The 18,073-nt window shown below is 38.2% G+C and overlaps 2 protein-coding genes across 2 annotated transcripts in view; both read left to right on the top strand.

Annotated features, from left to right (window-relative positions):
• Positions 1-15,808, top strand: part of LOC134820974 (septin-7-like) — a 32,620-nt gene extending 16,812 nt beyond the window's left edge. The window contains exons 2-10 of the mRNA XM_063831644.1: positions 2,522-2,677; positions 4,723-4,829; positions 7,390-7,490; positions 9,493-9,624; positions 11,715-11,922; positions 12,112-12,380; positions 12,598-12,733; positions 14,128-14,285; positions 14,718-15,808. Of these exons, the coding sequence (XP_063687714.1) occupies positions 2,536-2,677; positions 4,723-4,829; positions 7,390-7,490; positions 9,493-9,624; positions 11,715-11,922; positions 12,112-12,380; positions 12,598-12,733; positions 14,128-14,285; positions 14,718-14,772 (1,308 nt within the window). The 5' untranslated portion in view covers positions 2,522-2,535 and the 3' untranslated portion in view covers positions 14,773-15,808. The remainder of the gene's footprint in view (positions 1-2,521; positions 2,678-4,722; positions 4,830-7,389; positions 7,491-9,492; positions 9,625-11,714; positions 11,923-12,111; positions 12,381-12,597; positions 12,734-14,127; positions 14,286-14,717) is intronic.
• Positions 773-1,996, top strand: LOC134820985 (plancitoxin-1-like). Its single transcript, XM_063831653.1, has one exon. The coding sequence runs from the start codon at positions 807-809 to the stop codon at positions 1,863-1,865; it is 1,059 nt and encodes a 352-aa protein (XP_063687723.1). The 5' UTR covers positions 773-806; the 3' UTR covers positions 1,866-1,996.
• Positions 15,809-18,073: the final 2,265 nt, after the last annotated feature.

Raw genomic sequence — 18,073 nt, 5'->3', positions numbered from 1 at the left:
TGCTATATTATGTGTATGTTGTTTGAATAGTTTAAACTTAAAGTACTTTTGAAAGAGAATAACATGATCAAAAACGCTACTGTCTAATTTCTCCGTAAAAACACAATAGCATGAGTAGCTTTTGTTGAGGTGCCTCAAAACTGATCTTAAACGATTCCCCGTTCAATTTTTGTCGACACACTAACTTAGTGCAGAATCATCTATAGACACATTTCATACACATCAAATTGGACGTGCTTTCGGTGGAGATATAGCGCGCGCATAATGCATATTCTAAAAGTTGTCCCATGACAGTTGAAGCCATCTTGAATTGATGTATTTTTAAAAGCTGATTCCGAATCACTCACTCGACACAAGGTTAAAATGCTTACGTGATATGGCCATACAAAGAATTGGCCTAATTTTTAATTAGGGTTCTAGCATTTGCTTCAGCTTGGGATTTAGTTAAGAGTAGGGGTCAGAGTATAGAACGTGTTGAAGCTATTTGCTTGATGGTCGATTGCAGAGCAATTAATCATCATCTGAGCTACATAATCATTTAAAGATTTCAAATGAACATGATTTAATAAATACTAAATAAAGATTTTAATTCATCAACTGATCAACCGGGTCACGTTTAGTTAAAATTATTAGAGTGTATTATAAAATGTTTCAATGGCAATGATTGGTTGTACAGATGGCAACATTCATAATTCGTTTTTTTTGCTGAGTACTCGTGTTCAAAATATCTGATTGTTGCAAGTTTGTTTTCCATGACTGAGGATTTTATAAAAATTTACTGCAGGAAGTTGAATATAAAATAAAACATGAGAACAGTTCTAGCTGCACTCACCTTCCTGGTTAGTGTAGAAGTTTGTTCAAGCTTGTCCTGCAGAAATTTGAGAGGAGAAACTCCATGGTACTTCATGTTTAAACCTCCTCACTCTGAGAAACTTTTCTATGCTGACAAAGAGAAACCATACCTAATTCATCATGATGTTGAAATAAGTTCTGACACGAATCCCATTAAACTGACCATGGAGAGTGTCTATATACCTGGTTCAGATCACTCTGTCAATGGAACTTTGAACTACTTCATGTTTAATGATGAAGTGCCTGGTGGGGGAAAATCTTTCGATCATGGTCACACAAAAGGAACTGTTCTGTTTGATGAAACAAGAATTGTTTACCTGATCCACAGTACACCTCACTTTCCTTACAATGATACAGCAGGATATGGTTTTCCACACACAGGCATTTATTATGGGCAACATTTCTTCTGTGTTACACTGCCGATTAGTGAATTATCCAAATTGCTCTATCAAATCAGGATGATGTGGCCTTTTGTTTACAACTTCAAGATTAAAGAGGATCTGTACGGGAAATATGAAAACCTCCAGCAAATTATCAAAGGAGAGCCTTTGCCTGCTAATGGGAATCCCCATTCTAAAATCGAAACTCTATTCTTGACTGACAGTACAATTTTAACTGCATTCAACAAAAATGGCTCATTCGGAGCTGATATATTTGATGCTTTGATAAGTCCACATTTTGATCCACCAATGAGTCTTTACACTGAAACTTGGCAGAATGGCGAAAGTAAGTTGCACTCCAACTGTACTGATAATTACTTTGTTAAGAATATCGTCTACATGGCATTTTATGCTGATCAATTGGATTATAAAGAGACTCAAGACCACTCTAAGTGGGCCATATCTGCTGATGAACAGTATAAATACTTGTGTTTTGGAGGTGTTAACAGAATGAGCTCCCAATTTAGGCGTGGTGGAGGGATGTACTGCTTCTTCAATGACATTTTATGGGAGTTTATGATTTCTGCTGTTGGGATGACAGAGGACTGTCCTACAAAGCCGATATGTACTTAAGAAGCTGTTAAAAGTTTAACGTTCATGTCAATTAGGGAAAAGGTTAGCATATGACTGTAGTAAATAATGTCAGCTGTTAAAAGCAGTGAGGGAGTTACAGATTAACAGGTACTCGGTAGTTTTCAGATGCATTTTTAAGGAAATTTCATTCATGTTTAAATGTTTGGATTTTGGTTATTAGTCGATGTCATGACTGCAAATTTAATTTTAATACTGAAATTTGATTTTTTAATGATTTAATTGTTGAGACATTCGTACCTTCTACAGAGTTATGACGTAATTTTATTATGACAGATTGATTATTTTTGTATGGTTTGCCAGAAGATATTTTATAATATTTAATTGTTGTGTGTATATTTTAATAGATAAGTTTAACGTTCAAAAACTGTTTGTTTTCTGTATTATGTCTGTTATAATTTAATTTCTTCAACCGGTTTTGTGAAATTAAGTACAGTTTTGATTTTTTTATGCATGGAATTTTAATCTACTGAACATTTTCCTCGACAAGTATAAGTACTATGATATTTAATCAAGTTTTGAGTTTTAGTATGCACGGAATTTTAATCTCCTGAGCAGCAATGTCAGTACACATTAAACAAGCATATTAATAATAATACATTCTCCCTGCTCTGCAGTACTGAATAACCTCTCTACCTAGTTCATTGTAACAATGGTCCTGCGTACAGAGACGCCCCCAGCAGTCACGTGTGTTGACAAAGAGTTGAATGGATATGTTGGGTTTGCCAACCTCCCAAATCAGGTTTTCAGGAAATCTGTCAAACGAGGATTTGAGTTCACTCTCATGGTAGTAGGTACGTAATTACTATTATATTAAATAATTATAAGTTAATGCTTATTGCTTATACCATAATTGATGTAATGATAAATTAGTGTACTATATGTTGTGTGCGGCCTACTCTATTGTGCTTCTGAGGAATACAATTATTCTATGTTAGTATTGTATGGGAAGTAATATGACCTCCTATATAAATGATGCATTATATGAACGTATAAAAGTTTACCAGCATAGCTCATTCTTAATGCCATGAGTTATGCTAAAAATTAGAAATATGCCATGACTGTCATTCAGCTTTGATCATATTATATCTTTGGGGCCGAGGGTAAAGATACAGTTAAACTGCGAAGGCACAACACCAAACCAACCCTACTCTATCTCCCAAAAACAACCTTCTCCTGGTCGGCCATGTCCCTCATCCTGCACTTGACCCCCGCAGAGGTCACAAGCCCATCGGAGCACAAATGAGCGAGAAACGGGGAAGCCTTAGCTACCGGGCCAAGGACTGCATCACTAGCAGCGAAATACGGATATACCCTCCCTTTTACATGCGTTCAACCGGCACCCGAACCACACGCTGTTTCTTAGACATAACTTCCCACTTACATCAGTGTCTTCTCGCATCAAATGGCATCGGCAAGTGGCGACACTGTGTAGACTCAACCCTGAGCTTGATCAGAATCTTCAGTCACAAACCTGACACCGTTTCGGGGCTTTCATTGCGATACGGTTTTCTGTCAGGTGCCCCAGCAGTCTCTCTTGGACCACCATCTGATCTGACAATCACCCGAGGATACCTGCTAGAGCTCGCGATTTACGACGAGTTAGCTTATGGCACCTCTGGCTGTTAGGTGAAGTCATAAAGCTCAAACAGCTCTCATCTCCCACTCTCTTTTCCTAGACAGCAGATAAATCCATCTTGAACAATGGGCTGCATCCTTCCCACAATCTCTGACCAACTTCTTGAGGGCTCTCCCAGTCAGACCAATCTTCCTTGATGCACACTCCAAACTTGCTGCGACCACACCTCTAGCACCAACCTCAACAGCAAAGCTGAAACATGACCACCCATTAGCTTGTATTTCCGCTTGTAGACTGTTATACCGATCAAGCTTCAGCTCATGGGATGCAGCTATTCTCTCTTCCGACGGTACTGTAAGCTCCCACCAGATTACTCTCTTGGAAGCTTTCGAGAAAAGAACCAAATCTGGTCTTAATCTGGTCGTTGCTATATCCGACGGGAATTTCAGCTGCTCATCCAGGTCTGCTAATACTATCCAATCAGTGGCCCCACTCAGAATCCCAAACCCACTGACTTTCGACCTCTTCACCTCCTTAAACCTCCCTCCTGCTGGGACAAACTCAATGGCTTTCCGAGTGACACAAGAACTCTTCCTCTTGTTGACTCTCCGCTCACAATGGAATTTAACCTGGTCTGCTATTTGTTTAAGCACCTTATCGTGGCGCCATCGGTATCTCCCTTGACTTAGTGCCACAGGATAGTTATTCAAAACATTAACCTGTCTATGAACCAGACACCGAAATGTCAGAATTCATCCCAGGACAATGTATTTCCTAGGATTATTCGAGAAATTCCTCAGTAAGAATTTGTGAATCGCGTCTCATGTACAAATAACTACTTCTAAACGATAAGATGCCCAATACTTCAGACTATTTTACTGATATTTCGTTAGTCTGATCACAACTTAGTTATCGTGTCTGTCAAAAGAAATTCTCGAGTCAATAGACAGCTATATCGTCGCCTTCTTATTTAGTTTCAGTTGTTCTAACTTACAATAACCATTTCCTCCCTTTTTGTTGGACATTTTTTATTATAAGTTAAAGAGCTTATTGCTCAGAAATGTTATCAGTGAAAGGCTATAACTCTGCTAAATATATGGTGTATTTTGCGATTTACAGTCAATTTATCCCAACTTATCAATCAGTCATAAACTAATAGAAGAATGAAGAAGAAAAACAATTGCTAGCTTATATTCTCAAATGATTTACCTGAAAAATGTATTTACTAAATATAAACTGACTAATGAACTATACCCCCAGGAGCTACTGGTTTGGGTAAAAGCACACTTATCAACTCCCTCTTTCTCTCAAGTATCTACGAGGATGAGAAGTATCCAGTCGCTGGAACACCCAACAAAACTGTTAAGGTATGTGTTTTAAGATTAACATAAAATAACACGTACCGTCTCTCACACGTGCAAATATGTCTACCATTGCTGACACGGGATTCCATCGCTGTTTTAAATGTTTCAATTTATTCGCCACAACATGTCCTTATAAAGTATTTTCACTTGTACGATTTACATTTGTTATATAATCATATATATTTACGTTCCAGAATTCCCTTCAAGAGGCAACAAAGCCTTACATTACCCAAACTTTCTCTGGCGTCAGATTCCTAGCCCTTACTTTGTACCGCCACCTCAGCTTGAGAATAAGCCAATTTCTGAAAGCTCGACTCAAACGTGCTGATTAAATCATCTTACATTTCTAACTTCTCTCCTCCATTCGTGAGAGCTTTATTAGATTACGTCACCACGACAAATTAGTGTCTAGGTTCTAGCCGTTCTCGCAATTCAAGGAAGCGAACGAGTTCTCAAATTAGCGACCTGCTGTTCTAACAGAGACAGGAAATACGTGGAGCACACGTATTACTACTATTACTATTACTACCACTGTACTGTAATCTGTCGTATAAAGAGCATTTGTATTTGTTATAAACAGGTGAAATTGTCCGGAATAGTGTGACACATTCTTACGTAATCTCCCATTTGGGGAGGTATTGAGTATGGGTCATTACACCGATTAGGGAGTGCGCAATCCATTCTCAACCCCTCTCACATTATATTCCCAACAGAACGTGACAGCTAAATAATGCACAGTATATAAGAATATGTACACATAAAGAGAGCTACTACACGGAGGGAGGGATATTGTATGTGTTCCTGAGAGAGTGTGTGTTGAAATGTGGCGTGTAACTCAGCTCCCGTCAATTGGTACAGCGTGTGCGAGATTGTGCGTGGAAAGAGTGCGTCGTGTGTAACTCGAAACCTTTGTTACACTCAACAATTAGTCTTGACAAGGCGCCTTACAACACAATCACCTGATTTGTATTGAAGTTGAGAATTTAGAAAAATATACGGATTTGAGGCGAAAAATTACAGCATTTCAGCCGTGTTGGGCGTGTGGCGTATTTTATTTATAGTGCACGCGGGAAGAGAGCTGTGGACGAATAGAAATCCTCTAAATATAATATTAAAAGTTCTTAGCCGCTGATCTAATGGCCGTCAAGGGTTACGCGACTTTCAACACCCGTTTCTACAATACACACCTAATTGCAAGTTGCCCTGCTGTATCGCGAAGCTGGAGAGTGTAGTCTGGGTGGGGGTTATTGTACGTCAGATTATTAAACAGGGAGTCCAGTTCCGCTGTCCACACACCAGATGACCTCAACTCACGGCCCGGGGAAGCTCTAGTGTAAAGTCTGACTTAGAGAGAGTGTGTAAGTCACAGTGGGAGTGAGCGGGGGTCTGTCAGTATGTGTCAGTGCTGACTGACAGGGTCAGTGTTGGAGCGCGACATTAAACCTGGTCAGTGACGTGAATGTTTACAAACATAGTTTAGTTTAGCTCTGTACCAGCTTAAACTTAGTTATGAGAAATTTATAAATTATTCGGGAGAGGGAGAGAAAAATCTGACGTTTAGTTTAACATCCTGGAGTTACCTGCATATTTTATTATTATTATGCTACACTCATTAATATACAAGATAGCTGTAGAGGGGGGAATTATAATACAGCCGGCTGGAATTGCGAATATTTTGTTAATGTGGTACTGCATATTTGAGATACTTGTGGTGTCAGGCGCGAGCCCCGAAGAAACCCGACAGCACGCTCCTTTATGTTAACGGATAATATCTCTGCAGTGTGTAAACTATGTGAAGTTTAGGGGGTTCACGGATAATATCTCTGCAGTGTGTAAACTATGTGAAGTTTAGGGGGTTCACGGATAATATCTCTGCAGTGTGTAAACTATGTGAAGTTTAGGGGGTTCACGGCCCGATGTTAATGATATTGTAAGAGTACGATATTATAATCCTCTACACTACACATCAACACATTTGTACTGTTTTAAACTTTAAAGGGCTATGAATAAAACCGGGGGTTTGTTTTATAAAACCTCTACAAAGCTCTGTACAAGGCAGCGAATGTATTAGTCAGACTAACAGACCGGTATTTACTGTACAGATAACAGTAATGCTAGTTACTACATAACAGTGGCAGCATGACTTAGTGCATAAATCATCGCCTCCCTCCCTCCCTCCCCCGATAACTAGGTTTAGCTAATAACCAGTACGACAGATCATCTGGAGTCGTGAAATCAGCGACCTGAATAGTAAATTACATAGATAATACAGTATTACCTGCTATTGTTATTACCTGCTATTTCAACACAGTTCTCTAGGTAGTAACTAGATATTTCAGTGGGCGCCCCTGTATAATCTATATTACAGTATATTAGATTAGCAATATTTTATGCAATTCATGGACTGAATTTCGACGCTCGAATACCTCGGTGATACGCTTATAGCTTACATGGAATTTACACCGACATTTTATTGTTTTGATTGGATTAAGACGAAGATCAAGACTTTTGTTTTGTGTACCCGAAAATCAGGTTTCTCTTCTGAAATAACCCCACGTTACAGGTGCAGAACTCGACAGTATATCTTGTCGAAGGAGGCGTCAGTCTGAAGTTAACGCTGGTTGATACCCCTGGCTTCGGTGATGCTATCAATAACACTAAATGGTTCGTAGATTCCTCGAATATTTGCATTTTTGTTCGGAATTATGCAGTGTGCCTCATAAATATTAGTCCACATCTTAATTCATAGAAATGAAGAGCATTTTACAAATTGTTTTATTGTGCGGCACAATTGCAACCGCTGCAATCAAATTCCAGCACACAATCATTGCAGCTATTTTGTTGCAATTCTTTTGTGGCACTATTGTTACATTTTAATTGGTGGAAGACTGTTTGACAATAAAAATAAAAACAAACACTACATATATTGGCCGAGATAAGAGCGGAGAGAGTACTTAGCTTTCACAGACCGCAAAATCTACACAAGCCCTCTTACCGCAGTGGTGTACGGAAAATTTTTGGTAATTACTGTGGCCTCAGGAAAAAGAAGCCTCGGTACGTGGATTGAACTGTGGAGTGGCACAATTTAGTCTAGTCGTTTATGCACATCTACCTGCACACCGCCTGATACTTCTGAAACTTTGCACAGACCTTCCGTTCTTTTTGCCGAATACTCGAAAGATGATAAGCATTTTGTAGGGTACATGTTGTCCTTCTTAAGGTGTAAATAAACGTTTTTCTCGGACCTACTTCCTAGCCCAATTTAACTGAGGTCCGTTTTTTTGCATGATCTTCTTGGGACCTAAACTTAGTTTTTCAACAGTAACTTAAAAAGTAAGCATTTTTAGGCACCTGTTTCTAGATTCCTTATATGTAACAATGTCAGTTTCGGTTATTTTGCACCTCTCTGGAAGACTCTATCATCATACTCTATCAAAATTTGGCAAAATCGAGCACGGCGCCACGCCCAAAACTTTTTTGGTGATTTTCTCGAAAAATAAAGATTTCAGGCAATATTTTTTTCTTAACAACTTGTGTAAACATAGGGAGATTTTGTTTTGTTAAAGCCCGTTCATAAGTTTTTATGACCTTCAAAAGCTGAAGAATAAAAATGGGCGTGACCCCCTGGGTTAAGCCCATGATTTAAACTCTTTTGGCTCCTTTATGAAGGTCTGTGCAAAATCTCAGAAGTATCAGGCGATGTACAGGTAGTTAAATGTGCTTAACTGACTTGACTAAACAGCTACTCAAATTGTAGTGGCTGATGCAGAACCTCGGCAGTGTGCAAAGTTTAGCAAGTGCTACTCTTATAATTTGCGAAACTGTGACCTTAAACTGACCTCAGGGGTTTAGTTCTTTTTATCTGTACCACACTGACTACCAAAATATCTAAACTTGCGACCATGCCTAGCCGATTGTTGCCATGCTCTTTAGCAAAAATCCAAAATGACATCTTATTATGCCAGTCTTGACGATATGCGTGATAAAATAACCCGATCTGACCATGCATTTTTTGTCTTCTGTATGCTGTTATTTTTTATTTGTGGATTCAGAATCGGCTATGGATGGCTGCTTTATGTGAAAAAAGCAATGGCAGGTTAATGCGGTTTTAAAAAGCTATATTATGGTCATTGTGGGAGAAATCTAAGATTTCAAGATTTTGCATGATGTTTTGGCTTTCAATATACATTTCTATCTTGTTGTAGTACAGTGATGTGATGCAGTGATGGTCACAGTAAATTTGAATTTCAAACCTTGAAAAGCGAGACCCACTTTGCATTCTGCAACCTTTTAAAATTTTAAACAGAAGACAAAAAATTCTTTAAAAGTCATTGAAGAGTGGACTTGAGAGAGCTGTCTGTTGTACACATTATATCTCCCTTAACATTACAATAATCTCCCCTTAACATCTGTATACCATTTATCCCACATCCAGAAAGATCAGCAGATAATCTGCAAGGAAATTTTTGATTTTGGAGGAAATCTGGTGCCCAAAGAGGACATTTTTAGAAGAACTTTTTAAAGAAAATTGTTAGGGGGAATCATTGAACTGCGAGGAAATTTAAAACTTTCTGGATGTGGGCCATTCATCTTTCTCATTATCATTATCATGACTACTACGACTAGTCATGATAAGTCAGTCTATATGATGATCGTTATCTCACAGCTGGAAGCCTATCCTGGAGTACATAGACAGTAAATATGAGGAGTACCTGAACGCAGAGGGGCATGTTAACAGATCTACCGTGGTGGACAACAGGGTTCACTGCTGTCTCTACTTCATCTCCCCCGGACACGGGTTAGTTGTTGTGATAAATTACAGTTTTCAAATTGTTTTACAAATTATTTTGTACTGTCTTCTCCGCGCTGTTTTTGTTATAAATAGTCTGTCTTATTTAATGGTCATTATTGCAATCCTTCTTGACGGAAATATAGGCTATCTTGACATAACAATCTTTTAAAATGTCATTTCACCGCGCAAGCGTGAGAAAGATTTACTAAAAACGTCACCTCCAGCTCAAAAGCCCATGTTTCAAGCCAAACGATTATCTCAACCGACAAGCATTTGATTTCTTAAAGAGAGCCATTAGGCATACACCTGTACCGTTTAGCCATACATAGCGACACCACAAGCCTTACCAGCCGTGCGAAACACGTAACTCTCCACCTAGACGGTGAACCTTTACTAAACAAGCCACCCTTCTCACATAATGACACAAATAATTATCTCCTCACTCCTTACACAGCAGCTGGAGATTATAACCTGTTGTGACCTGATCACCGTGTCTCACTGTCGTTAAGATAATTACTATTGTTGTGAAGTGTGGGGAGAGAGAGTGTGTGTACACATTATTATTTTATTCTCTGTAATTAAGGAAATTAAAGCTGATCAGCGGGGATATTATATTTAATTCCGGGTATAGGTTGAGAGCTACTAATTCACTAATTGGACTAATAGCATGGTCGTTCGATTGCGTATATTCTAATAACACTGGTTATTGAACACACCGAGACATCCTTATTGCTATTTTAATAATAACTTAAAGATCGGGCAGCTTGTGTACAGTTGTGATCATTTTGCTAGAAATGTGAACTTTACTGCTGTGACACTAATAACGTTATAATGCACCAGCGCGTTTGACATGTGACAGCTTCTTTATTGGACAAGAAAAACTGAGGTTTCATTGACACAGCGTGAATCCCAGACTCCAATCTTGAACATAATAATGTAGCTGGTGTGCTGTATAGAACTTTCTGGGCGACTGTAACTGAAGCTGGCCTGTGCGAGCAACATTCACACATTTCCCCGGCGCAGGTGATTACAGAAACAATGTTTAAAGCACGTCAAGAGAATTAATTTCAGACCCTCTAACTGGATTTACAATACATTGATTCTCGTGTTTTCTGGTATCTTCTAAGAGTCGACTTGTACAGTGTAAGTATCCTCTCTGCTCTAGATTGAGAATCTATTTTAGTATATTTCTAAGAGTTGACATTTACATTGAATTCGGCGGAAGCTCTACGCTTTATGCGAAACCCTTAGAATCTCACCCTTACTTTCTCCGACATACATGCTAAGCACATAATTATGAGCTAATAAAATCCCGCCTAAGCAGCTCCTGAAATATAACCGCTGAAATAAACTAAAATGGATAAAATTAACACCAATTATTGCAAGAGGAATATCTTTTCTTCAGTCTAAGAGTCGGGTTTCGTCTAAAGTTTACCGGCTGAGTAGGACGTTCAATAGGAATGGTCGGCGAAAAATACTGCATAACGTATATAACTTAACAGCATTCGAATACTTTTAACAAACATTCCAACGTTAACGTCTATTCCGCATTAATTGTGAACAGCTGCTAAACTGTTCCCGTGCCTAAACATGTTAAACAAGGTTTGGCTTCTTTACACGGTGATGCAAGCACTTATCTGCTTAACGAAGGATTTGCCATGTTTACTTGTGTCTGAAGTCAGTCACGTGATGGCTTGACGACGCCAACCTATCTATCTACGTAAAGTTGGTAACATAAGACCGGAACTTTTGTACTCTGTCGTCACGACATGCACGGAAATGAATAGAAGGGAAAGCAAATCGAGTCTAAGAAGAAGGGAATCGTGTATTTTTAGCAGCGCGCGCGATTGCCGAATCAAATATTTGTGGGGAAAGATTGTTTTCGCGCACGTCTTGTCATCACGCGCAATTTATATATTTATGATATAATTTATCAATCTAGCATTGCGTCATACACGATTTTGTTCAAAGGTATTATTCCAGCCTAAAGGAGCTAAAACTATGAATCACTGCATTCTTTCGTTTCTAGAAAGACCGCAGCCACTCTGGTTAATTCTGTAGCATATTAGCTCACTTCTTCAATCATTACACCTCAGATTGAAGCCGCTGGACATCGAGTTCATGAAACAGCTTCACGAGAAGGTAAACATCGTACCAGTAATCGGCAAAGCAGACACCCTCACTCCTGAGGAATGCGTGGAATTCAAAGCTAACGTAATGAAAGAAATAGAGTTCCACGATATAAAGATCTACCAGTTCCCTATCGACGAATTTGATGAGGAAGAGGAGGCTCAGGATCTGCAGGTAAAAATAATTCTGTTTTTATTTCACTTTTATTTAACTATCATTTGGGTAGCCGGGCATAATCACTTCCGAAAACTTTTTTGACACAACCCATGACTCAAACCTTAGAATATATAACAAATATGTCCTCATTCCAAAGAATCTGTAATTCGAAGTGAAGCCTCAGAAATTAACCCCACTTTGCCACAGGCTCAGCTACCGTTCGCCGTGGTGGGCAGCAACACGATGCTCGATATCAACGGAAAAAAATTGAGAGGACGGATGTATCCATGGGGTATCGCCGAGGTGGAAAATCCTGATCATTGCGACTTTATCTTCTTGAGGAATCTGTTGATAAGGACTCATATGCAGGACTTGAAGGATGTAACGAATAATGTATTGTATGAGAACTTTAGGTGTAATAAGTTGGCAGCAGTAACGTCAGTGTCTTTGGATAGCAAACTTGCTTCTTCCAACAGGTAATATAATAAAGGAGTTAATATTATAAAATACATGGGAATGTGGGCACAATTTGTGTTTTCATCGTGTTTCAAATTTGACATCCTATATGATTTGAGGTTAATAATTTCATAAAAAACTGCACGAAAGCATATTGCCACGCAAGTTTTTACAAGATAAGGAAGAATTCGCCTTCATTAGTTCGGATTAACAATTGGAAGATTTAATATTTTTCAGAAACCCACTAGCACAGTTCGAAATAGAAAAGAAAGAACACCAAGAGCGTTTGAAGAACATGAAGGCTGGCATGGAAAAGGTGATGGAGGAAAAAGTTAAGGAGAAAATGACCAAAATGGATGAACAGAAAAATGAGGTAAATTACCGTTTGATTAATTTTACTTTTTCTATAAATGGCAGTTTTTGTTGCTTGGGTTCAGGGTTACCTGCCCGGTTTTCGAATTCGATAAAATCAAAAGAAATTGTCACACAAAATTTGGATATAATAGTATAATTATTACAGTACAAATTAATTCAGGTCAGAAAGAATGAACGTTTAGACAATAAAATCCCAAAAATATAATTAAATCTTTACTATCATAACTTGAAATATAGTCCGAATCTTCAGTCAATAAAACTAACTTCAAAGTTCAATACCAACTCTTGTTGCTCCACATATTCTGAGATATTGGGGTTCCATTTGCAGCGATCCGAGCTCGAGTCCAGGTCTCAACGGCTGGCTTCCTCACAGTTCCACTCCTGCCCGAGTGAGGAAGTGTGTTACCGACAATCGAAATAGTCATCGGGAAGCTTATAACGGGAAACTCGGCGTAGTGGCACTGATAGTTACCATACTTTGCGTTCTTCCTCATCCAGTTTGAGTCACGGTACTCTCTCAGGCCTCTGCGCTCCTTGATGTAGACAGACCCCATTCCACGGTATGCGATTACCATTCTGTTGTCCGACGAGACTCCCAGATAGTAGATATCCCTGATAGGTCCATTCATCCAGTCTAGAGCAGATGCATTTTCCAGGACTCCCAAGAGGAGCAGGATAGTCAAAACGAAGGAAAAGTTCTTCATGATTGCAAAAGAAAGAGTGAAAATTGTTACCGGTCAGGTGGCTTTATAGCAATATCCTCACGCGTTTTCAATCAAGTCGGAGAATTACTGATTGGTTGGCATCTGCTCATCTGCTGATTCTTATCTTAAATGTTTAAAAAATGGGTTTATTATTTCCGTGATGCCTGATGGGGAGGCGCTGATTGAGTTAGCCTAAATTCTACCGAGAATTATCGTATTTTCGCTTTCGGAGGTCACTTCGCCAATACCACCCCTATGGTCGCATCTTAGTACTAGCCAGACTTGGTGTCAGGAAGCCACAATGGAATAGGAGAATCGAAGTGGGATGGACCTGAAATTTATAGAAACCTTCATTTCATTCACTCATTACATTATTATTAGTGAGGTGGGTATAAAAAAAGAGTTGTGAGATTTGAGGTTTGAAATGGAAATGTAAAATGGTCTGATTATGGAGCCATATTACGATAAAACTGGACAGAATCATGAATCAAATTATCAGGATAACGAGGTTTTTTTGAATTACTGTATCCGGTTGGGTCTCTTATCGTCAATCGTAATACTAATCTAATTTTACAGTTGAAACACTCGTTAATACCTGGCCATGATATTATACCAAAAATAATTGGTCACCCATTTACAAACCAATACTTTGGACAGTAACTAGGAATTTAACATACGAGTTTTTCAGCTGAAGGTAAAACACGACCAAGCTCTCAAGCACTTGGAGAAAATGAAGAAGGAGATCGAAGCAAAACGAACCGAACTGAAAGACGCCCAGAAAGCCTTTGACGAACTGCAATTGTCCAGCGGTGTGACCGTCAACAATTCGACTTCCTCGCTCAACAGGTCCTCATCTAAAGATAAATCTAGACGGCCGAGCATGGCCAGTCTGTGGTGCCACACTTAGTGTTATTGTGGCAATGTGGCTACTCACCATGTTGTGGCAACTCACCATCTTGATTAAATGATCATTATCGTGTTTACCAATTAAAATGTGGCATGTTTTTTTGCGGGATATAAAATATTTGGGTGATATAATAACATCGTGATTATAAAGCAGACTAAAGAGATATTTATTAGCCGGGTCCTCTCAGTCTTTCTGATTTCTGCCGCGTGTGGTAAAACAAAACCGAAAGACTGAGCTGGCTAAGTTGTGTCCAGGTTCCAGCCTGGTTCCATCCTGTGGTTGGGCCGGGTAAGACCAGGGTGTGATCCGCGTGTGTGCCGTGTTGTCTGAATTACATCCCTGTTTCCCGTGATTGATCCCTCTCTTTTCAGCACTAAGGACAAGATCTCAGGAAAGAAGAACAAGAGCACTAAGAAACTGTTCTGAGAAAAAAAATCCTGATTTAGGGCATAGGATCATCCCCCGATATTTCAACCATATCTATCGACTCCTGCATGCTTTGATACATAATACACTATTAGGAAATTAAACAGCCTTATGAACGTAGGTAACTATTACCTGCAAACTGTTTTTTGATTTCGAAAAGCAATGTTTTTACGATATTAATGAACAAACATATACGATTTCTAGCTATATATTTTAGTTATTATTTTTTCATGCACGAAACTGCCCTGCAAAGAAATGTATAACTTGTAATTGTGTATTGATATTGTGGTGCAGCCAACAAGCGGAATTGACGCTCGATAGAGAGAGAAGCGTAACTTTATAGCTGTGACTGTTTTGTAATTGATAAACTTTAAACACGCCCATATTACTGGAACAATCAATATTATTCGAATTTGAGTTAATTAAATGATAAACTGATTTAACAGCGGTATAAATTTTATACACCATATTTGTCATTTATTTCTAAATTGCTAGCGAAATTAATTTCGATGGTAATTATTCTGAGAGCTAGAGTGCTATTGTAGAGCCAGGACTCTGACAAACGAACGGACTGAAAAACTGTAATATAATGTTCGTTAAAGTTAATGAGATTTATTGTCTAGCTGGTTGGAATTCACGCTGGTTTTAAAATTGACGTTACAAAAAGTTTCCAAAATGCATTGTTTTTATTTTGAAATACATTTCTCGTGAATAATGAATACAAAATAACCAAAATGGGTATCCAAACCACTGTCTGTTTGATAGCCCCGTGCTACTTTGGCCCTTTAAGTAATAATCGATATCATGAAAGAATAAAGCTGTACTATTTCTGCTATTTAAAATTTCGAGTTTAAGTTGTTCAAAGTGGTATTGAGGGTCAATACTCCCTCACAGCTGTGCCAATTCTTTTTGGCACCAAGCCCAATTTAAAGCCTTAGAAGACTCCTGTGCACCTGTGTTGCAGTTTGAGTCTGGTATATTATGTGTTGTGTTGAGTTTTGAAAATTTCAAGATTATTCTTACTTATTTACTGTTATTCCTGTGTCTTCCTTAGTAATAAGTAAATTTGTGTGATTTGTGTGTAGAAGTCAGGTGACTGTTGAATCTAATAAAATTCATACAATTTCAGAGGCATGTGATTAGCTCATGCAGATTGTGGTTCAAGAAATAAAAATTCCTATTTGCTCTCCTCCAAATTGAATGAAAATAGTGTATATATTTATAATCATTGTATCAAAAGAATGTGTGCGAGAACACAAAAATAACGATGATTTTCCCAGTTTTGCGGTTAAAATTTACGAAAATCATGTGATCACACAGTTCATCTCATAGTTTTGAAATGTATCAGAGAATGACATCACACTGTACACGTGCACATTGCCCACTTATGACTCATCACAGACGCAGTACAGGAAGTACAACTATTATTTATACACTGGTTATAATATGTATGAAATGTAATGACCTGGCTTTACAGTACACTCACTTCTATAAGTATAAGTAGTCTATTCTTGAGTGCACTGTTAATATGTACTCTCTGAAACGCGGTATTCAGTTGAGCACTGTTAATATAACATATATTCTGTGAAATGTTACTATAACACAATGCTCTCGTTGACTGTACAGTGTACAGCTATTATTAACATGTTGACTTATGTGGTGTTGTGCGCGTGATGTTGAATACTGATGTGTTGTGATCAGGTGCCTCGTTTGGCAGACAGTCAAATCTCGGCTTTGCTTGGCTTGCTTCTGTTTAGTGTGATTTGTTGCAGATGTATAATGTAATCAACGTGAATAATCCTCTTCAGTCATTACTTAATTGTGTGAGCTGATAATATAAATATTAGAACCATGATTATGTGTAATTGTTACCGTGGTTACGTTGGTCTATAAGTATAACTTGTGACCGATGTGAGTGTGACCATGACAGTTATTGAGCCTGCATTTTTGTGAGCCAGTAGTTTATGGAAGGTCTTCTAATAAGGCTAAACGCTGCGAGAACTGAGACAGCCGTCTTTATCTATTTTGAGTGTAACCGTATGCGTTTATTGCAATCATGTTCACGTATGCATTTTATACTTATCGTGCATGATATATGTGTAGTCATGATAAGAGATAAAGTCATTCACTTAAAATAAAAAGCCATGATCGTTGCACCATTTATTAAACTCTCAAATTGCAATATCGTTTATATGGTTTACTTACTGACTACTTTTTATGTTGTTTGTAGTTATGTTAATTGTCGTGTGTCGATCTAAAAATCGGAGAGATAATCTATGCATATATAACATAAATTGTAAATGTGTGATTAACTATGATAGTATCTTGCTGCAGTATTGAGTATTCTTGTAGAGCTCTTGGTTCATCAGTAACGCCTCATTTAACCGTTCGCTTTTCTCTTCACCTAGACCTATCTTGATTGCCTTTTGCAAGATACTTTAGTTCAGCAACAGTAACCAGTAACACCCAATCTCATTTGTTATTTTGAATAGAACGTTATGCGAGGCCGCACAGCTTTGCTTGTCTTGAAGCTAGTACAACCGAATGTGATTAATTAAAAAGTATAAGAATATGCGGCGTCGTTGATTTCAAAGCTGGATCCGTTATAACATAACGCTAAAAATTGCCGTACACTTACAGCTTTATTTAGTATTACTATTACATTGAATGCCCTTGCTGCGGTGCCAGATTGCCATATACTGACAGTGCTATATTTAAATTCTTAAATACAGCGCACACCTTACAACTTTAATTAGTTCTATAGCTGACTGCTCACAGTCACATCTGTTACATTTTTACTCCGGCTCTTCCTCGTCTCAGACTCAAGTTGTATTGAAGTTTTAAATAATATTCATTAGGTTACTTTTAGTAACGTAAACTGTTAATAACAGTGTTCAGTTTAATGTACTGTAGACATATGCCTTGTTTATTTTTAACGTTAAATTACTAAGTGCAAAGTGTTGTCAACGTATATGTTGTACTACAATTGTTGTAGATGACTCTTGCTTGGTGGTTTAAGTAGCACAAGTTTGACGGTGAAAAAGTGAAATGAGACATTGTTAACCTTATCAACTTGATGATAATAAATTAATTAATAAATTGACCCTAAGTCTTTTAGTCTTTCGTTTTTGCATTTTGGGAGCTTCACAGTTCCCAATTCAAAATTGCCTCAATTAAATATCCGCAACCAGCTAAACCAATCCAATTCCAAGGCAAAAATTATCGTAAGAGAAGTCTTTTAAGTAATTTCTGTAGGCGTAAATTGATTAATCATCATCCGCTTTAAGTTTGTACATTAGTT

Source organism: Bolinopsis microptera, chromosome 1 (assembly GCF_026151205.1).
Source record: "Bolinopsis microptera isolate Bmic1 chromosome 1, MBARI_Bmic_1.0, whole genome shotgun sequence".
Taxonomy (NCBI): domain Eukaryota; kingdom Metazoa; phylum Ctenophora; class Tentaculata; order Lobata; family Bolinopsidae; genus Bolinopsis; species Bolinopsis microptera.
This window is presented reverse-complemented; position numbering and strand designations above follow the sequence as displayed.

Coding starts and splice junctions, on each gene's coding strand:
- LOC134820985 (XM_063831653.1), top strand. CDS start 807: ATGAGAACAGTTCTAGCTGCACTCACCTTCCTGGTTAGTGTAGAAGTT.